We start from the raw sequence: 23,572 nt of genomic DNA, 5'->3' as shown, positions 1-23,572 counted from the left end.
TAGCATGCAAACAAAACTGGCACTGAGAGATTCTAGAGCCGGGTAAATTTATTCGGGGATTATAGTTCTTATCGATGTGGCAAATGAAGCATAATGATCTTTTTGCGTGGAAATTCGAAACTTTTCTTTGTCGAATAAATTTACCTGGGAGCGAAATCAACTGCTCTTGCAGTGATTAAAGGAGCACGATCCTATCTATTATCAACAACTTTCCTCCTCTGATTTTGACTCCTTATAATATATACATATACACCTGATGATTTTGTAAAATATATTTGAAAAAAAATGTATCAAATATTTTCTTACTTAATGTAATTTAAGTTATGAACTTCTTGATGAAGATAAATTTTAGTTTTTTTTTTAAATTTGATTGTTCAAAATATATACAATTCTTAAAAGGTAAAGAGATATATAATATTCCATTTTCAGATTTGAAATGCATAATTTTATCACAATGCAACAAAATACTTAACTTAACTCTTTGCCTTATGATTTCTTACTTAATGTTCATCATCTTAGGTGGCACAATTTCGTCGAAATGATATACATAATTTGTGTGTAACAGTCTCTAGTCTCTGAACGATTGAAACTAAAGTTAGAGTTTAAATTAACTTAGTCGAGAATACAACTTGTCTTTATTAAATCAAAACTCTATAATCCCTGCCACGAATATGGCTGCATATTATAATAGAACTTCATTCATTGAAATTTTAGTCAGTGCTCGATTAAAATTCTCTATCCATAAACTATCATCGTTTCAATAATTTTGAATGCAATTTCTGAAAATATTTCAAATGACAAAAAGAACGACATAGACTCATAAATATCATTCATAATTGCAAATCTCCCATTTGAAAAAATAAATTATTAATAAATTAAACTCATATCCACTTATCAAATATATAAATAAACACTCTAAAATCGTCAGGTGTATGCATTCTTGTAAATGATACAATCCTTTACTTAACATCTTTGCCTCGAATTGAAAAACTACTATTTACTAACGATATAACTTAACTTACGTCAAAGAAACATACGCCTTTTCTATTCACACGATACCTGGCTCAAACAAATTCTTCCACATCCGAGACGCAAAGGTGTTAACTTATCCCTACACCGGAGTTGTAACACGCGGGCCCTACGTTGCTCGATTCCCCTTCAGCGAATTTCTAGAGAAGAGGAGAATCTATGACGCACGTTATCCCCACTACCGCTGCCATTTCGGTCACGTGCACGTCACGTGACACGATGCAAGGCTTGCGTATGGCGGAAGCCTGGTCACGTGACGTGCCTCTGTCTGATCTAACGGTGGTAGTGGGGGGCTGGCGTGACGTCACGTGTTCATAGAAACTCGCCAAAGAAAATCATTCGAGCCACTACGACGGAAACAGCGTGCCTCGATCTCTACGCGATGATACGAATGCGGATCGCGTGCGTAATAATAATTCGATCGATTCGATGTCCTTTTTCACGCTGCTGCTTCGGAACGGATGAACGTAAATATTAGCGGCCGGACTGCCGTTGCCACAGGGAGGTGGCGGAGCGGGGGGCCATGGACAGCCGCAGGCTGGATCGCCGAGCACCCCGGGCCCCGGCGGTGGCACAGCTGGCAGTGGCGCGAGCACTCTCGGCGCCGCTGGCGGCGGTGCTTCTGGCTCTGGCACCGCCGCCGCCGGTGGAAGCGTGATTGGTTTCAGTGTGACCGGGGGAAGTACCGGCGGCGGGGCTGGTGGCGGTGCCGCCGGCGGTGGCGCAGGTTGGTCCGCGGGACCGCCTCGTCGGGGCCGAGGGTGGCGCGACTGGCGCCGCGGTGACCCCACGCTGATCAAGGGACTGTGGAAGTCGAAGGGGCCTCTAGGTAAAGGATCCGTGTTTTCTCCGCCAATTTGATGTGTTTTGATTCTGTATTTTCTTTTCTTTTCTTTTTTTTTTCAAACCCTTTATTTTTATGCTTTTCGGTGTGAGATAGGGCTATTTTAAAATTTGGCGGGAAAATTAAGTAAGCTTTGTAGAATATGGATGAATAAGTGAATGCATAAGCATGTGATGTTTGAAAGGATTGGGCGTTGTTGTTATTGTATTAGATATTATGGCTTGAAATTTAAATTTTATGCATGAAAAGTTTTAATATTTATTTAATAGATATTTGTACGCTTCTTTATCGTAGTAGCATGTTTGATGATATATTTGCTATCATGAACATAGATACAGAGGAATTTAAATATTTAGCGTTTGATAAAGTATTGTAGGAATTACATCTATTATACTTTGATTTACTTGTTAGAATTGAAAAAAATTATATAGTTTAATAATTTAAGGATTAATTTAATGATTTATTTCATCTTTCTTAATTCAAAAACGAATCTATTCCTGGTATATATTTTTTATTTAGAATAATTTATATGGTCGAAGTTTTTTCTTTAATTTGAATCATTTTATATGAATGTTTATTTATAGAATGCATGTGAAAATCATCTGTTTAGATTTTTATTAATTGAAATTACTTTCAGCTTCTAAAATTAATTTGTTTTTTTTTTGCTGCATCCAATCATCTCATCTTTTTATCAATCTTCTCAAATATTTGTGAATATTCTTCTATTATCCACAAACAAAATAATTTTTCCATTTGATTCCTCATACTTTTGCATACATCGCATTGTCACTATGCAATCATTAACATACCAATTATCCATCATAAATCCATTTCAAACATTGTTAAATCGAATAGGTTAAGTATCGTGTATAACTTTCACGGGTTCGTGTTACCTATCGTAGTTTATCGAAGCAAGCAATTTCTCATCGTGTTACTACGAAAACTTGTCGAGTTTATAACTCGACTTTCGAATTAGCTGTCCATGATCCACGTATCGTAACATCGATCCTTGAACTAATATCCAAATCTTCCGACATATTTTGCTCGTCTTTCAAACTTCGCTCATATCCACGATTTTTACAATAAAGAGGATACGTAAGAAAATTGTTCAAATTTCTATCCCTTTTTCCACTCGATATTCGTCGCATATTTTATTCGATAAAAATTCAAACGAACTAGGATTAAAGGGATTACATCGAGTCAAAGATTCGTTCTCCCGAATCTCTGTGTCAACGTTCGACGTTGGCATCGAAGATGGTACAATGACGAACACGTGAAAAATTCATGAAACGAATGAACAATACGCGTATTTTTCTCTTCTAGATTCTGATTTAACTTTCAAATTTTTCGATGGGTCGGTCGATGTATTATCTTAAGTTTTTCAACGACGAATACGAATATTTCGTTATAAGTAGAAATTTTTTCCATCCACTTAAAGTGTGGATGGACTCATTAACAGAACGTGGAAGGAATCTGAGAATCGTCAAAAGTATCTTTTAAATTTAAATAAATTGAAACTGTGCTTTTATTTGTGAGATTGTTATATTTGGATTAATCTACGATATGAAGAAATTCGTAAATTAATTTAACGAAGAATTTTTAGCTACTTTTTAATAGAATCAACACAAATTGTGCATACATGCAATCATTTATAGAATCGTCATTCGTAGCATTGAATTTTTTGAAAATATTTTTATTTCCGCGATAAAAGGTTTCTGAGTGTTGAACTTTTTGTTCAGCGTACTGTACAAATATATTTGTCATCGATGTTTATCGAATTGTTTCACACACAATCTCTCGAATTGTAAAAAAAAAAAAAAAGAAGGACATTGAAAAATTGTTTATTGACTTTTCTCAATTTCGAAGCGTGTTATTTATTAAATTGGAAATCGCTTTCTGCCTTATAATTAGATTTTTAGATATTGTGATCTCGATTTCAATTTTTGTTTTTCAATTCTCTTCCATTGTCATGGATAAAAAATTTGTCTCGCGCATACAGGTTTCGCAATTTTGATTTCATGATAAAAAAAAATATATAACGTCTTCTAAGAATTATTAAGTCAACCTAAAAGTTGGATAAACGTAATTTACAATTCGATACGGATATTCAATATGCAAATTCAAGTTTCTAAGAGATATAAACCGTCGAAGAACGTTTTTCATATCTTTAAATGCAAGGAAATATTCAAGCGAACAGCACAAATGTAAATCGATTGAAGATAAATCGGAGAAACATGTAGAACGAGAAATAGAAATTCAATATTCAATTGATGGAATTTTCGTATTGTATTTACTATTGTATTTTCCATTTATCTCATTCGAATATCCTGTACACAGAAATCAGTAGAAGAGGAATGTCAAGAATAAATAAAATTCATTCTTATTATTTAAAACTAGCGCATTAAATTTTTACACATGTAAAAAATGTATGCATAATATTAATTTAATAATATATAATATGATAGAAAATTTAATATCCAATTTTTCATACATAATATAACATAGAAACTTTTAGAATGGCTGGATAATTCGAAAGAAAGTAAAATTCGATAGAGAAATCGTCGCAATTGTAACAATCGATCCATAAATCGATTAAAATTTAATCTAAACTTCCAAATCCGCGTAAACTTCTTTCCACTAATATCCATAAATCAACAGATGAAAATTCGAGTGACCATTCAAAACCACTGCCATAATTTATCCACGTCATTCTTCTCATTTTTCTCTTCTTTGTACATAACCACACATCTTGTGCCTCGATCGTTCCCCTTTACAAAGAGCATGTTGGCATGCCGTGCACGCTTCCATTCACGTTTCTACGTGTCGTTTCTACGTGTAAGGTGTTAATACATTCGTGATTCGATCGAGTAGAGGCTGAAACAAATATAAAGAGTTGAGATCAGAAACATAAGATTTATATTTTGCTCTAAATTCGTACCTTTGCTTACAACTCAATAAATTACTCTCGATTAATATTTTTGAATACCTAGCTACTCTTTTCTATTTATTTTACCAATTAGAATCAACTTTTCAAAAGATCTATTCAATAAAGATAAACGAGAACAATTAAAATTTATATTTAGATTATAAACAGTTTTAAATTTCCATCAGAAACGAAAGATGTACACATAGATCCTAATTCTATAAGATGTAGTTCTGTCAATTTGATGAAGTTGAAGCCTCAATTGACATGCCAATTTATCTCAATAATCTCGACTCTTCACGATAACTTCTTTCACGAGGAACGTTGACATCTTACTCATCTCTCAACGAAAACTGTGTGTGTGAAAACTCGTTCTCTCCCCCTCCCTGTCCCCCTTACACAGATTCCCTAGGAAAGGCGGAGGTGTACATCTTCTTAGCGCTGCTGATCGGTTTCGTGACGGTGGTGGTCGGGTGTTGGCTGTCCGACAACTGTTGGTCCCCTGAGCCGGAAGGAGTGGTCACCCTGGCATAGCCTAGTGCAGACTTCCGTTCGTCCAGGCGATAACAACTAGTACGCGGGCCCTCCTACAGGATCTTCCAGGACTTTGTCCAGCAGAACAGGCGTCCGTTGCTCGACATCAACGACAACCACACCGTGCTACCACCCGTGTGATCCAAAGGACATGAGAGGGGGAAGAAAAAAGGAAAAAGAAACCACCACTCTTCTCTTCCATCGAGGCCATATATAGAATATATATCTCTCTCGATATCGTCGCGATAAAAGATCAAATCCAACCGACCGGAAATCCGAAAGGTTCTATCGAAATATGTCGAAAACGGATTATAATAACAATGTCCACGTCTTCTCTCTCTCTCTCTTTCTCTCCTCTTCTTTTCTTTTCGTGGACGGACGTGGATGATGGATGACGGCTCGCTTTCGACGAAGGAGAAACCGGAAGGAGATAGGGCGATTAGGGGGATTGGAACTGCGCTCGAATCCAAGCCACGCGCGCAACAATTTCCTCGTCCGTTAATTCGCTCGTTAATCCCGGGGATTGGCGACTGATATTCGGGCGTGGTTCCCCCGTGGACTTCCGGTTGGAAGGATTTCTCGCGGATCAGAATTCGACTCCTCGGCTCTTCGAGATAATTCGAGGTTTAATAAAACAGATAAGTCTAGAGGAGTTGGATTTTTGAAAGGGGGGTGTTTTTTGGGGGGAAGGAGATATTGAAGGGGAAAGGGTGGTTCTGACCAAGTGTACTTATGGGTATGGTAAGAATTATGGTGGAATTTATCGCGTAAAGAGGTACTTCTCTCCGTCCTCGATGCGGAAATCGCAAGTTATTCGCAAGATTATTGGATGTATCGGTGAACGAGGTAATTTTCCTCTGAAAAGTAATTAAATCGTAATTCGAATTCTTCTGATAATTGGGTGAATTATTGTAATTAAATCGTAAGAAAGTTCCGTCTTCGAACGAGGAAATTGGCAAGATATTGGATATCGGGTGGGGAAGAATATTCAGGAAACGATTAACTCGAATTTAACTTTTTTCTTGCGATCTTAATATTCGAACATCTTCGATATCTGATCACGCGATTAAATCGTACGGGAAAAGAGGTTAGAAATTAAAATAGGGAATTGTATAAGTCCATCGATTTTATATGTAATTCGTAAAAAGATAGAAGAGAAACATGTTTTCAGAAAAAGATATACTTTTCTTCATTCGCATCCACGCATCAAATCTCCACATTTCCGATTCGATGGAAGATTCGATCGGCCTCTGTCTTATCATACCCATAACCAACCATTAACGCTCGATCATCGCCATTAATCGTACGGATATATAGAGTGCACAGTTGTCGCCGCATCCTCGATCGCGCACAGTGTACGGAATTAACGCGAATATATCATAAAGATGTCGATAATCGATACCGATATAAATTTCCATATATAAATACTATAAACAAACACGAGATGAGTGAAATTGTTCGCGAACATCCGATATTTTATCGAAGATTCAACAACACGAATTTATCTCGATCTCTTTCTTCGTGTTCGAGTATCGGTATCAGTATCGAGAAATGAAAGTTAAAATAATATCGAAATGTTTCGTGATATCGGATTTAGGGGAATTTGATAGCGAAGGTACTTGAAACGGATCATTGAATATTTTAACATCGAATCGTTCACCCACACTTTCGGTATCGATCCGGTCACCACGTGATCGTGGATGGTGTACAGAGATCGTTCACGAGGCCTTGTAATTAGCGGAATTCCCAAAATGGGTTAATAATTTCATTTAGTGCCTGGCTTGATGGGTTTAGATATTGACGTCAGGCTAGGTCCATCGAGACAGAGACCTGCTGAACACTCTATCACAGATCATTCTGGAAGTCGATCAACAAAATTTAAGTTGATTATTCCATTCCTCGGGTAAATTCGATTTCCGAGTAAATTTTTCCTTTCCGAAAATTCGCTCCGCTTTGTTGAAAAGGGATATAGTGTTGGGTATGTGCCGCGTTTGAACAAATCTAAACGATTAATTGAAATCTAAACATTAATTGAATAAACATCGAAACGTATTATTTCATTTGTTCGAGCGACTCGTTGGTGGGTCATACCCAACACTATCCGTTGCGGCGCGAAACTCCACACGTTTTTTCGTTAATAATTCCTTGCACGAACTTTTCGAAAAGGAAAAGGTTGCTCGAAATCGGCTTGGGAATCGGCCACTCGAGCCTTGTCGATCGATTTTTCAGGTATCTCTGTAGAGAAATAGGGAAGAGTATATATATATATATATACATCATACGCGATTTACTCCTTCGTCTTAATCACCGTCCAGATAATTTACGGACCCTTGTGGGCCAAACTTTAATGACGGCGGATAAAACCACTCGCTATACGAGGCTTTATACGAGGCGGGCCTCTCGAACTTTATTTGCGCCACTCTCGTCGCAAATTGTACGAAATGGCCCACGCGAGGGTAAACGAGATCGTTTCATGGTTCGTTCTAAGAGGAGAAGATTCTCTGCTCTGTCTCGGTGTAAACCGCAATGAATGCTTGAACGTTCTCTGGGATTGTGATAATTACGTTTGCTTCCTAAGATTTTGAAATGAATTATTGGATTAATTAATTTTGAAGAGATTGATATAATTGGTTATAAAAAAAGGAATAAGTAGTTCGATCATGAAATAATTTTCGAAATGTTCAAAATAATTTAGAAGACACGATAACAGATGATATTTAATCCTGATAATTTTGAATTTGTTGTTTAATTGATATAATAATTTTTTGAGAGAATTAATAAGATAAAAGAAAAAAATAAACTGTTAAAAATTATTCAAAATGAAGTTGCTCCATTTCAAATTCATTTTTAAATCTTCGATGCACATTTGTTGCAATTCTCAAACGTTCGAGCATTCCCACGATCCTAATTGTTCGTTATAAAATAAAAATTTCAACGAAAAAATTGTCACCAATTTCGTGAATAAAACAAAGATTATTAAGTTTGTACCCGTATAAATTCCGTGCATAATGCATTTTCATTCATTTAAACATTTTTCTTTTCTTTTTTTCTTCCAACCACGTTCAACAAGTTGTAACAAGAAACAATATTATTTATCGTATTTATTTTAAAACTTTCCACTTCACCCATTTTGCGAATCTCTCTTAAAAGACAACACCAAAAAGAAGTGATACCCATCGTATCAAATACGTAAATATTCACAGTCATAAAAATATTCCATCAAACATTTCTCCATTATCATCGAAACACATTCTCCGTCATTTCACCATCAAAATCAAAGCATCGTTCCTCCATTAATTCAACCGAATATTCCACCAAACTTACACCTGTAAAATTACACCAAAGCTATAAATACCCAAACTTGATCGAAACCTCGAATATTCGATCAATAATCAAATTTCCATCGTAAATATTTAATCATCGCGATTAAAAAGAAAAAAAAAAAAAGAAACTTCATTCATCCAAAGTTCCATCGAAAAATTCAATTTTCAAAACACGTTTTATAAAAATTTACTCGGGTTAATTCCGTCGTCTGTTCGTTAATTTTGCATCGCGTAGCAGGAATTTAATAACCGTGGAAGGGAACGCCAAAGCTTTGGAATACCGTTCGCAATGGAGGCGAATAACCGTGGATGGCTGCTTTGTCGCTTTCGCGGCCGTAATTTACGCAAGTGCAACGCAAGTATCGGTTTGCTCGCGTTTGAAACCCGATCTTCGATCGGGTGGGTCGTGTCTTCGAATTATGCACGCGGTCGCGAATTAATCGTGGCACACATTCGCGCACCTGCGTCACCCACCTCTGCAACTTCGATCGAGCAGAGATTTATGGTGTTGCGGCATTTCGAGCAACACGGTTTCAAGATGGCTCGCGATAATTAAATTAGGAGGGGAATTTTTATAAAAGTTAAATGGACGGGTTAAGCGGAGAAGTAGATTTGTGAAAGGATAATAAAACATTTCTATGTTATGTGATTATATTATCGTAAAGTTTTTTTTTTCTGTTAAATTTTTAAAATCGTTTGAGGTGTCGAGTCGTTCGAACTTTATTTAAAAGATGAAATTATAATTTTATTATTTAATTGTTTCATTTAAATTCTTTAGAATATTGTTGAAGATTCATTGGATAGTTTTTTCTTTTTGTCACTAATTTGGCTTGGCTGAGGTTTTTTATTCCAGTTTGTACGTCTTTCTATCGATCGACTGATTTAATTTCGGATCGCTGACCGTATACGAAGAGTGAAAAAGTGTTCCTCGGAAAAAGAACTTTTCTTTCATTCTTCCTTTTTATCTTTATCCTCGATTCTTTCTTTTTAAACCCGTTTCTACTGTCTTTGAAATATAAAAAGATAAAGCAGAGACGAAATTTCGTTACTTAATTTCCCGTTTTTTTAAAATCAATAGGAATTTGAAATCTATATATATCAAATTTAAAAAAATCTCAATTCGAATCAATATAATTCGGATTGAAAATTATATAATTTTAGAGTCTCTGCTATAATTAATAAAAGCATTATTGTAATTATATCAATTCATATATATTAATTACTTAATATATTCAAAAAGTTACTATTATAATCTTCCAAATTTTCTTCACTTCAACAGTTAATTATAATCTCATCCATAGACTTACTTAATTTATTCTTTTTATTCTAATATAAAAAGTACGACTAATAATTTATATTAAATTCGAAAATCAATGATCAAAAATTAAACAATTCTCTTTGAAAAACAATTTTTACTTTTTGACATTTAACTCGATATATTTTCTTCTTAATAAATTCCTAAAGCGCAGAAAAACAAATATTCCACCGTTTTCGAGACGGACGAAATATTTCGTTGGACGATGATTTCGTTGCATCATGAATTTAATCCCTTCGTTCACGATTTTACGAATCTAGAATCGGAAGTGTGCTCCCGGCTTCTTTTTTCTTTTTTTTTTTTTTTTAGCCGAGCCATAACGTACTCGCGGCTCAGGGTAAACTCGGGTAATCGAGTTTCTCGTTTACGTCGATTAGATCACCGCGAAAAACTCGCGCGTCAGAGGGAGGAAAAGTAATTCATCCCTCTGATATTTTCCCCCGTGTTCATTTCCCAGAATATTGCGATCCGGAAACGATGAAATTTCAATATAACGGTACTGCCCGGAAGCCAGTAACTTGTATTAAACTTGTATAAATTTCGTAAATCGTGGAATGAAACTCGAATGAAATTAATTAAATTGTGTATTCACGCTGCGTATTTATACCGCGAGATTTTCAATCCAAAATTGCATTTTGGAGAAGGAGAGGAACTCTTTTGATTGAATTAAAAAAACGAAGATGATACGTTTCAATAATAAACAGAAATGGCATAACTCAATTTAATTTAATTACCTGTAATAATTTCTCCTCTGAAAACTAATTATTATTTTTTTTTTTTCGTTTTCACGCAAATTTTAATTCGCACGAACAAAATCCTGTATATTTATAGCATCGAGGATCGCGAAGATTAATTTCACTGTTAGCTTGGAAGCTAGAATTCACTGTCGTCGCGTCCTGATATTCGCCTAGAAACTTTCACAATTAGTGCTACTATGCGATTATGCACTTTTTGCGTTAACAGATAAAATAATCCCCCCCCGTGGAGAGAGTTTCGCGTGTAACCGAACTTGGAGAACTTGTCAACCAGCGATAACGCTTCACTCGTATACGAAAACGTCGTGAATCAGTTTGGCAAACATTCTAGTCGCGTTAAAACGCGGACAGAGCGTAATTTTTTTCCGCAAAGAAAAAAAAGAAAATTTTAGAGCCAGCGTTCCTTTCCACGAGAAACCTGATTTCGAAACGGATAATAATTTTGAAAATTTATTAATTTATTAATTTCTCGAGATTTTTAATGTTAAATTAATCGATTCGATGTTCAATTGAAATTACGTAAGTTGAGTAAGCTTCTTCGAAATGTATATTATTGATATTCATCATCGAAGGTATTGGCGATTAATCTAGGCTCGTAGATCATCAGATTTGTCTACGTTTATCCTTTAATCTAGTTGTAATTTTCCCTCCATATTCCAATGATTAAATCATTATACTAATACGCGCCAAATGGGTTGCTCGAAGTAATGAGATTCATTATTGATATTGAAATCATAGTAAGTTTTCTTATACTCGTTATCGAAGACTACATATATATATATATATTAACAACATTATTCTCGTTTATTACATTGACAAAGAACATACTAATTCAAAAGATTCATCTTCAAATTAAGATGTAATTTCAAACCGAAAGTGTATATAACATCATATCAATTACATAATCAATATTACATAATCTTCCATCAAATTTATCTTGAACGCACATTTATCTTGAAATTTAGACGCATTATAAGATCAAGACTCACTAGTGTATCGTATATTAATATCAAAATTATCATCGATCGAATCACAAATCACCTACATTACTTCCATCTAAAATTCAACATTAAACAACCATCAAATCAAACTCTTACTAATTTGAACAAACCATAAAATCCAATATATATATATATACCTAACATCAAAAACTTGATGCAACTAAAAATTTATCTTAATATCTACAACTAATCGATGTCTGAATCGTTCCTCAACCGCCCCAATAAAAAATCAAACCAAATTCCGTATACCGATCCAAGCGATCGAGCACCCGAAGAAGAAAGGAAAAGTGATCGATTGAAGGATAGAAAAGACCACCACACACACACACATACACACATATACACACATAAATCTTCCAGAGTAAACCAAGAGCAAACGAGGCATCTGAAAACGAATCCTCGCCCAATGGCTCTCGAGCAACGGCGCCGTTAAAACGGTGTCCAAAGAAAAAGAAAAAAGAAATATATATATATCGAGATCCTGAAAGCGGAAATCCCGCGGTGGAGGGCGGGCCTTGCGTCGTGATTCATCGCTTTGTCCGGAAGTTCCATATTCGAGGCGTTCGCCTCCAGCTTCAGAGGCCAGGGATGGGCAAAAATTTTAAACGATCCGTGTTAAGGATAAACTTACGAAGCATCGTCGAAAAATCTATATATATATATAGATACAAATCGAAGCAAAAATATTGTTCCAAGATTTTTTGAACGAGGTTAAAAACGCTCGAAGCGATATTTACTGGGAAATTTTGAGCTAAAAATTTGATTTCTCCAGGCTCGTTAACTGCCCTACGTTGTGAATTGCAGGGGCGCGGCCTCCGTCTCTCTCCCTCCCGCGTGAAATCGCGATCTGGGAACTTTTTTCGAGTCAACGTTGGCCGGCCTGCTGTCGCCACGTCGGCCAAAGAGCAACCATTTCGCTCTGATCTCTCTCTCTCGCGTGTCGTGGTGATTCATCGTTGATCATTCAGGGTGTCATCTCCCCCTATAGTTTGTTCCACGATGTCGAGGGATCTCGAGGGTTCGAGATTTTGAAATTTCGCGCGAATCGGAAATGAGAGGTGGAGGGAAAGATTGGGTTGGGTTCGGCTATGCTTTCGATGGTTTGGTTGATTTGGAAGAGGAATTTCTCAGAGCATAGTAGAATTCTGTTCGAGCAAGTTTCTTTCTTTCTTGTCAAAGAACGAATTCTCAAGTTGAGAATTTTGTTATCCGTGAAAAATAAGATTTTTTTCCGTTCTGATGTCAATTTCAATTGGATGAAATTATATAATTAAAGAATGTTTAATACCTCGAATTTAAAATTTAGAAATCTTCTCTGGAAAAATTCGTTTTACGATATTTATATGATACGATGTTTAAGAGATTTCAAGATTAAATAAATTGGGTATAGTTATAGAAAATTGATGTATTTTTATAAAAGCAATATTCTGATATTGCTTCTGTTGTTTTATTTATCAATCGAATTGGAATTATATTTATTTAAATTAGTTGGAAATACAATTGAAAGTTTCTTACTTGTAATTTTTAGTTCAAATAACAGAAAGTTCACGTTAGATAATTTAATTGGCAGGGATTCATCACTTAGGAGTCGAGGAAGTTGAATAGAGTTGGATGAATAGAGTTTTGGATAAATGGAGTTCGACTGTGTAATGAAATTCACTTTTGTTCAATTTACGATAATATTTCATTTCATATGAGAAATTCCTCTAATAATTTGGTTAATTGGTAATTTTAATATTCCACATTTTAATATTCCAAATGGATAAATGAAATTTCAATTTTTCTCCCTCCTCCTTCGAATTTATTACTTTTTACTTTAAAATCCTTTTTAGAAATTTTTGTTTTTAGAAAATTCTTTCTAGAACGACGATAAAACTTGCGCAAACAAAATCACTCTATTCACGTAGTATGAAGAAATATATTTCTCCGTTACTAAAACAATTAATCTTCCTTAATCTTTCGTTCATTTCAATTCTTTGAAAATTTAATAAAATAATTTCTTTCTTTTCAAAGCGACCCAAATACATTGATCGATAATCCAACCGAAAAAAATACATCGTATAAGATTTTATTAAGAGAATACGATGGTTTCGAAGAGCGAACGTGAAACATTGCAATTGTAATCCTTTTTAAACGATTGTTGAATACTGAAATCGCGAAATCGTGCGATTTTTTCTGCCCGTTTTTATAAAAAAAAAAAAAAGAAAAAAAAAGAATCGAAACACGAGTCGATGTTACTTATTCGATATTATTCGTGTAATAATAATCACGAGACAAATGGGTGTACGATTTTACGGAGGCGTATTAAAATTTAAGCGATTTTTTTCGATTTCGAACGCGTGCACGGAGTGTCCCGTTTTAATAATGGACGAATTTACATAAATTCACGCGCGGAAAGTTACAGCTAAGTCGGGTAAGATCGAGCTGCGAAAGGGGAGAGATAGGATGGGATGGGATGGGGGGAGGGTTATTAGGGAATTTCATTGGAGAAAAATCGAATCGAGGAAATTTCCAACTTGCTTATGACTCCTCTTCTAAAATGGCCGATGGATTCTTTATTAGATGACGGTGTAACATGGAAACTTTCAACTTGAGATTTTTGGTAAATGGCCAAATATTCGATTAATGGATGCACGAGATCGACGAGATTTTTAATATACCTTTTATTAAATTTCGAGGGCACTAAAGTTCCCCGATTTATTGAAATATCGGGTTAAATCAATACAAATTTTCAATTTAATAAGGGCAGATCTTTTTATATCGAAATTTCTTTTTATATTGAATTTTGAGGAATTGCCTTTGAGAAGGAATCTCTTAAAATGTTATAATAGATTATTGAAATGGAATTAATCAACATTTTTTCTTAACAATATTAGGCAACTTTCAAAAATAATATTCATAATTCTCTCAAAATATTATTAAAAAAAAAATATTATAAGAAATTGTGAAGTGTACACAGAAAATAGCCTAAGAAATTTTTTAATATCTCATAATTGAATTTGAAATTCTACTTCGTAGCTCTCAGCAAAGTATCTTAATATTAAAAATTCTTAAAAAAAAAATAACCCGAATGTTCCTCATTCGAACATTTTCGTTTCCTTTCGAGAAAATTTCTGATATACATTTTTCGAAACTTAATCAATTCGAGGAAAAAAGAAATTCGTACTTTCGTTAAAATCAAACAAGAAAATCTCAGAGAAGAGCATACCCTGTCTCTTCTACCATTCACGAATTTCCCTAGAGAAATGAAATTCTAACATCTTAATCTTTTCAAATCTTCGCGATTTCGATTTTCATTTCTCGAAACACGAAAAAAAAAAAAAGAAAGAAAAATATTGCACTATGGCACGGATAGGATGGATTGAAACGGGTCACTCCGTGAAATTATCGAGAAATTTCTACGCAAAAAAAAAAAAAAAAAAAAAAAAAAAGAAACAAGAATGCAAGAAAATTCGTTTTCATTTTCTTCCATCTCTCGGTCTGCTTCGCTCAGCTTTTCAAAACGGCCGCGCTTTCATCTCGTATCGCTCGCATGACGAAAGGAACAATATTTGCCAGGTTGTTGGCAGACTATAGAAAGTTTAATTGCAAAACTCTTCGGTTATAATGCGTTCGACGTGCAAACGTCCCGTTGTTCCAGAATTCTCGATAATGACCGCGAACAAATTTTCTCCTCCTCTCTTTCTTCCATCGATTTCTCGTATCGTCGAGGATGCCCTTTTTCTCTCTCTCTCTCTTTGTCTCTCTGTATTTTTTATCCAAAAAAGAAAAATATTGGATTCTTCCCTAGATAATATTTTAATCAATTTTATCGAGAATTTTGAAGAAAGTTAACTATTTGGCCGCGAATTTTTTTATAATAGCGTAGGAATAATTCTGATTTTGAGATATATGTTGAGATGAAAGTTAAAGGAATGAAACTTGGAGAAAATTAGAAACGAGACGCGGTGTTATTAGAATAAAATGGAACAATTTTCCAAGCACGATTTTATAAATGATTCTTGTAACGCACGAAGGTATATAAGGTTCGGGGGTTGAAACGCGATTCTCGCGAGGGGGAATTCGTGTATTCGAGGTTCCTTTCCAATTTTCATACAGTGAACGGAATGTAGAGAAATGCTTGGGAAGAAATTAGACGAAATTTTAAAATACAATTCGAATTGAAATGATAAAACATTCGATTCGAAACGTATGGATCGACTTTAATTAAAACGGAGAAAGAAAATTAAGAATTTAAACGTTGATTTAATAATTGATAAAAATTTTAATTAAATTACGTATCAAACGTGTAAAAAAAAATATATATATCTTTTTAATAATTTTTATCGAAATTACAAAAATATATTTCCATAAGGGAAATCTCTTCTCTGCAACTTAAAAAGTTTAGAGAATGGAAGCAACGAAAATATAATTAGAAGTAAAGTTAGTTTATTGGATCTAGGGAGCCTCGACACGCTCGATTCCTCTCGTTCTTTCTGGTCACATACGATGCGAGGAAGAAAGGAAGAAAAGAAAAGGAAGAAAAAAAAAAGAAAGAGCGGTTAGCTTTTCAAAGGAAGGAAAATGAATGGAAACTCGGGCGAAGAAGCGAACAACGTTTTCTTCGAGCTTTTTGTGAGAAAGTATCGCGAGTTTCCACGTATTTTCATAGAGCGCCGTCTCTAGGGTATCTGTTCCTTTGCCTTCCATGGCTTTTACCAATCCTTTTCAGAATCCTTCGGACGAACCGTTTGAGGATTTATTATTTCGAGATTTAAATTGAAGAAGGAAAAATCTTGAAACGAAAAATGAATTCCTCCAACTGTTTTGATTCGTTCAAGAACACTTGTACGTGCGGGCCAATGGAATGGAAAATATCATAGGGAAATTAAGTCAAGTTTAAAATTTAATTTAAATTTTTCTTTTTGACGATCAACGTACACACGCACAATTAATATAATACAATTCTACGTTCCGATAGAAAAATTTCAACAGCTTTGAAGCTCTTGTAAATGTCACGAGATGCATTGCATCTCATTAATCTTGGAAAAAGAATAGGTGTTATATTTTTAAAATAATATCCTTCAAAGGATATCCTTGCACACGTACAAGTCCTCTTCAACTTTATCGCGATTTATTATTCTATTTCCTTACACGAGATTAGGATAATCGATCGATTAAATTAAGCTATATGTATGTATGCCACGCTCACAAACCTGAAGGCAACGCTAAATCGTTGCAATTAGATGAACAGATAGTGTACTTCACACCGGCAAAAGAGCACAACGATCATTCTCGTGAAAGATTGAGAGATTGAAGTGAGCGAGAAGGAAAAGAAGAAAAGAATCAACGAAATTAGCCGTGAAAGCTGGCTGCAATTTCCACGTCAAAAGAAAAGAAAAAAGAAAAAAAAAAGAAAAAAAAAGAAAGAAACGTTTGACGTTTCATTGCACGCGTCATTCTAGATCTCGACTTGGCGATTTCTAAAAAGCTTCGAATTTTTCTTCGAATTCGATAGATCGCACGCGAGGTAAAATAACAAATTACGAAATAATTGTAATAAAAATAAATAGGGAGAAAAAAAAAAGAAATAATAGTAACAAAGTGATAATAACGTACTAAAGTGGACCAACGCCAAAGCCACACAAATGGAAATTCTAAAAAAGGGTCGTAGAATAGATTGGACCCGCTTGAAAGTGTTAGAAGTACATCACGAGTTAGTCTTTCGGCATGTCGATTCTCCATTTTGATTCTTCCAAGGAAATATTTGATCGATTTTCAAATTATTATTTCAATACGTCAAAGAATTTAATATTTTCATTCATTTGTGTTAAATTCGATGATGCGAAATAACATTTTCATGATATTTCTTTGATATTTAGTACAAGATTTTGGTCAAAGATTTATCGTAACAGGAAAATTCATTCGTTTGAATCATCTTTACAAACAAATATCCTGTTGTATCCGTAGAAAGACTATCTATAAATTATTTGCCAAGTGTAAAAAATAATAAGTAAGTATAATAAGTAAAATGAAATATAATGAATCTAACAATGAATGCATCATTATTAAAAAAAAAAAAAAAGAAATATTAACATAGAAATAATACAAAGCAAATAAAAATTTTCTTCGGAGCAATCCTTTCGAATCCTTTTAATTAATTCGAATAATAAGATCGTTCCAATTTTTGAAAAATTTCACAGTTTCCAAAAAATCTATATAAACCTACAAAAAAAGAAGAAAAAGAGAGGAAGAAACATTTACTTCAACTTGTCCTCGAAACGTGTAAAAAAAAAAAGAAAAATTTGATTCCATTTCAATTTTGAGTAGAGCATTTTTTGAAAACAGCATTGTTTTTAGGGGAAGGGAATAGAGATAAAGGAAGGAAGGAATGAAAAATTTCCTGGATTGGAAACGGGATATTAAGTTTCAAAAGATGTATAGTGATAGAGTATGGTAAAAAAATTGAGTTAAAAAATAAGAGCAATGGCTCGATACGATGCTTGTCGATCCTGAAAAAAGGTTTATAAATCTGTTTCGCCATCCTCCTGTCGGGTATTTATATATTCCATTAGGATAAAAGCTTCCGTTTGGGCAGATACTCGTGATACCGTAACTCGTTCTTCAGTGATTTTTCATTAAATGAATTTTATAACGTTTCAAACAATCGTAAATCTCCCTCCGCACAATATCTGGCGAATATGGCGGATAGCACATTGTGCTTGCTACATTGTTCATGCGGTTTGTTACTTAGACTTTCATTGGCAACACACTTTTTATGGCGAGGAAGGAAATTTCTTCCCGTTGGTGAAATTTTTTTTCTTAGAAATTTTTCTTTCCATCGCTTTGAACGCTTGTTACTATTTTTATTTCAGTTTTTACTTCCCAATTCCCATTATTTCCTAAAAATTTTCCTAGTTTTTTTTTGAATTATTATTTTTTTTAATGTAAAAAAAAGTTAAAAATTATTTTTAAAAAAAGAGTCTATTTCATTTTATGTATTCATTTTAATTAAAGCAAGAACGATTTAATATTTTACATTTTCAAGCTCAATTAACAGAAGCTACATGTTTTCAAAAAGCATGTATAATTTTATATTTTTCTGGTGTGTGTCTATTTATAATTTATAATATATGTTGTTGAAATAATTGAAATTATTAAAAACAATTTAAATCTTCCCTATAACGTTTTAAAATTGATTTCCCATTATATTTTAAGTGGACACGTATTTGGACGAAAGGAAAATAATTTTTCCATTTTGTTTGTGGATCGGTTAGATGTCATATTTCTTTTAAAAGTAATCCTTTCTTTCTCTCCTATTCCAGTTTAATAACTCTCGAATTGAAAGTTGAAAACTTTGACGGCTTAAAAGCACCTTCTCTGAATACAAATCGCGTCAACAACTGCCGCCATTTTTATTACATCTGTCGCTTTAACGCAATTTATTCACCATTATTTATTCTCTTTCCTCGCGAAAATGTGTCTGCACACAATTGTTAACAGTTTTCTCGCGAAATTTTTTTTCACATTTGCGATATACGAAAGTTGAAATCGTGGTCCAATTAATTGGAAATAAATATCGACGAGTTATATTTATTTATTACGTTCCACGTGATTGATTAATTACTACGATGAAGTTTAAATGTTAATTTTAATGTTTGTAAAATATTTATCATAATTAAAAATAAATATTTGGAATTAAATAAATATCAAAAAAATCAATCTGTTTGAAGATTAGAACGAAATGCTTGGTGTCATATATTAATTAAAAACAAAATATATTTGTAATTTTTAAATTCCCAGAATTTTGAATTTTTATAACATTGATTTCTCAATTTTTCGAGAGCTTTGAATTCTCAAAATTGCGAACTTTCTCACAGCATTGAACTCTCAAATTTTCGAATTTTTAAAATTTCAAATTTATAAAGCTTTGAATTTTTAAAGTATCGAGTTTTCAAACTTTCGAATTTCCATAGTATATTAAAGAATCACTCCTTTATAGAAAAAGAATATAACAAAACTTGAAATATTCAATCAAATTTATAAAATTGGAACGAGCTTATTAATACCAACCTAAATAATACAATAAATATTCTCTTCCAAATTATTTATTTTTTCTTTTCTAATTTTTATCTCCTTTTAACAATTTCTTAACTGTATAAACAACTATACAACTATACAACACGTTACACTTACTCTTAATCATTAAAATTTCTTAATGATCATATCGTATGACGAACAAAAAAAGAATCATTACTCGCGTTGTAACAACGACAATGTGTGCTACATTAGACTAGTTTCTAGATAAATGAAATAAAATAAAATAAAAAAAAAAGTAAATACGAAAACCAGCGAGCGAGCCGAAGGACTGACTGTTAGTTAAGCATAGCGCGAGAACCTTAATTATCAGCTTCAGTTATTACGTATATTATCGTAAAAAAAAAAAAAAAAGAAAAGAAACGCTGTCTAAGAAAAAAAAAATGGAGTAACAGGTTTATATATATATATATAGGGGACAAGTATTTCCGTGAATTATATGTATACACATTGTACGTCGTATTTATATATATACACACATACACGGTATAACGCGCAACTTCCTTTTTCTAGTACGTTTTATTAAAAAAACTACACACCGAGTTCTGATTGTTAACCGAGTGCTAAACCATTTTGTATTCTCGTTGTAAATATAAGAAATAAATAGAAAAGAAGAAAAAAAAGAAAAAGAATACACGACGATTTGTAATCGATATGCGCATTAGCGGATACATAATCGCAAGTAGAAGGAGGATCTACTACCCTCTACTCTGCTCACTCACGTATTTTGATATTGATTTCGACTTTACCGCGTTGAAATAATTACGTCGAACTAGGAATAAATTTAAGAGCGAGGAAAAAAAGGAACGAGAGATCCTTAGTCGCCAATTAATCGTAAGATTAATCTTTTTAGAATTTTTAATTGTAAAATTTTCCATATAATAGCTTTCCTTCTCTTCTCGAATCGAAATCAAGTTGTTCTGCCTCCATCGTCTAATAATTGATTTTTTTCTTCTCGATATTCATCCCCCAATTTGATTTTTTCTGACATTGATTCAATACTTGAACGTGATACGAGTTTGGAATATTTCTTCCAAGCAAAACGTATAATTATTTTCCAATTATTATAATAACGTTAATCACTGAATTATTTTTTTATTATATTCTCTATATAATTCTTTTTAAAATTCTCAAAAATTTCTCAAATATAATATTTGTACGCACAATTCGATCACTCATTATTTGGATTATTTTATTTCTCATTTTTTGAATAGGTTATGCTCAAACTTTAGCCCCGGCTTAGAATTTCGCGAAGCGTAGTTTTGTCCGGAATCGATGATTGGGCGAAAGGGATTATAATACCTCTGCGTTTGTACGTGTTGTATTATTTTTATCGCGAGAGAGAGCAAAACTCTCTGAGCGGATTTCGTCGATAAGCATGTTAGAATCGTTTTCTAGCCGTGTATCGAGTTTTTCGATCGTCGAACTACCCCTGCGTAGTTTTGTACAAGGACCAATTCGTTCATAGACCAAAAGAAGAGAAACCTCGTAAACGTTATGCAATATCAGTTGTGAGAAGAAATTTATGGCCTAGAGTAAAAATTCGAATGTCTTTTCCACGTACGTTTTATATACATTTATCATGCACGAACGTTTTCCTTTCTTCCCGGAAAAATCAATACTTAATTCTTCTAATTTTCGGTTCGAAGTTTCGAATTTTTAAAGAGCTTTCAAACAAGATGCTTCGAAATATTCTGATATACGAGATTAAAAGTTAATTTTTTAAAAGAATAAAATTATACATCATACTAATATCAATTGTCAAGGAAAATGAGAAAATTGGACGTTCGAATTATTATCCTTGGACTACGAATTAAACTCGAAATTTAGGCGAGCGTATTCGCGAATCTCAGGTTTTTTGCTTTTCGTTTTATAGTCGTCCCACTCTTCTGCTGCGTTCTACAGATACCTGCGATCCCCCCCTCCCCATTTTTAACCCTCCGGTATATTAACGCCAAAGTACGATGATTGGATCAAATTACGTGACCCAAATTAGATTCAAATTTTATGTAATTTTCGTTATCCAATTATCCTCCATTCCTGTTAGCTTAGTACGCGTATATATATATATTTAGGTCAAAAATGACCTAACCATCGAACGACCACGAGGGTTAAAGGATTCTTGATACAGAGAACTTTGTACTCCGCTCGTGAACGTGTTATACTCGATGTGCATATTATATACACCGGAAGTTTAGCCGCAACGTCCACTTCTTGCTCGCGCTCACGCGTGCGTGCGATTTGTAAATACTTTGGTATGCGTGTGCCTACTTCGTCTGATAGTGTTTAATATTGTTATGTATATACATACACACATACACATATATATATATATATATATTATAAATATATATATATATATATATATATACATTATATATACGTATACAAGGGTACCTTGAATGACTGAACGAATTAAGCGAAAGCTAAAAAATTAAAAAAAAAAAAAAAAAAAGGAAAAAAAGAGAGAAAAGGAGGAAAAAAACTTAATCGCATGAAACTAATTGTCAATTACGAAAAGAGAAGGGGGGGAAAAGGAAAAAGGAAAGAAAGATAGGAGGAGTTTTACACGAGGAATGAGGGAAGGAAAAAGAATTATTAATTGATCGAAAATTAATCGATGATTATATATAGTATATAATACTCGTTGCGCGCGTTCAATGTGTAATTTACGGCCTGTGCATAATTCTAAATTAGATACAATCAAAGTAATCTCCGTAGGCCTATACATACATATGTATATATACATATATTTATGTAACGAATATATCGTATGCAATCAAGAGGATTATGTGTGTAAAGGGATACATTCGAATGCATAGATATGTGTATACATATATATATATATATACATGTACGTAATATATGTATGTCGTAAGCACGTAGCACGGGTAAAGTACTATTTTGCCTTCGTCAGAGTGTGATAAATTGTGTATAATAATTGAAATATGATGCTGTGCTTGTTCAGTGTGTGTGATGATTACATACCTGTGACACTTGATGGCGTTATATCCTCCGTTTAATTAAAATTGCATAAAGAAAAACGGGAGCTTTATTATTCAAACTAGTATTTTACTCGAACTTGTAACGTGTTGTTGTAAAACGATATGAACGAACGAATATAATAATAATAATAGATAGATAGATGATTTCCTTCGACAGTATATATATGGTATATATATATATACCACGTGTCTACACGTGGACACGAATTTGCGATCTATTATTCCTTTGCTCGACACAGACAACTTACAATGATGTAAATAACGAGATATTTTATGTACTCTATATTTATTGTATATATATATATACACACACACATATATATATATACATGGAGTTGCTTAATTAATATAAATAACACGATTTTATTCGCTATTCCACTGTCTCGTGTGGAAAGAAATATTGACGAATATTTTTCATATTTTCGTTCGAAAATATAAGAGTATCGTTTACGATGGATGAAAATAAATCGAAAATATGGGACTCGAAATTTTTTTTTTTCTCCTCTCATTGTTCTCGAGAGGCTCTCTTGAATTTTTTTTTTCTTTATTAGTATTTTTTTTCAATGATCTTATTATATATTCTCGTAGAGATATATGTAATATATTCTTTGGTGGAAAATTTTGATCCCTTATTTTCGAGAAGAATAATACAATTTAATATAATTTCATAATCTATTGATCAATATATTAAACAACAAAATTTTTCGTTCCAATGCGTCATCCATCGGGGTATCAAATATAATTTAATTCAAAAGAATCGAGCGTCG

General features: G+C 33.5%; 1 protein-coding gene across 4 annotated transcripts in view; it reads left to right on the top strand.

Moving 5' to 3' along the window:
- Positions 1 to 8,777, top strand: part of LOC107964958 (uncharacterized PE-PGRS family protein PE_PGRS20-like) — a 68,458-nt gene extending 59,681 nt beyond the window's left edge. For all 4 annotated transcript variants that reach the window (XM_026442739.1, XM_026442740.1, XM_026442742.1 and 1 more), the window contains 2 exons: positions 1,508 to 1,858; positions 5,200 to 8,777. In XM_026442739.1, coding sequence (XP_026298524.1) covers positions 1,508 to 1,858; positions 5,200 to 5,330 — 482 coding nt within the window. In that variant the 3' untranslated portion in view covers positions 5,331 to 8,777. The remainder of the gene's footprint in view (positions 1 to 1,507; positions 1,859 to 5,199) is intronic.
- The last annotated feature ends 14,795 nt before the right edge of the window (positions 8,778 to 23,572 follow it).

The sequence above is a fragment of the Apis mellifera genome, linkage group LG9 (assembly GCF_003254395.2).
Source record: "Apis mellifera strain DH4 linkage group LG9, Amel_HAv3.1, whole genome shotgun sequence".
NCBI lineage: Eukaryota > Metazoa > Arthropoda > Insecta > Hymenoptera > Apidae > Apis > Apis mellifera.
Note: the sequence above shows the minus strand (reverse complement) of the source record. Positions and strands in the feature narration are given on the sequence as shown.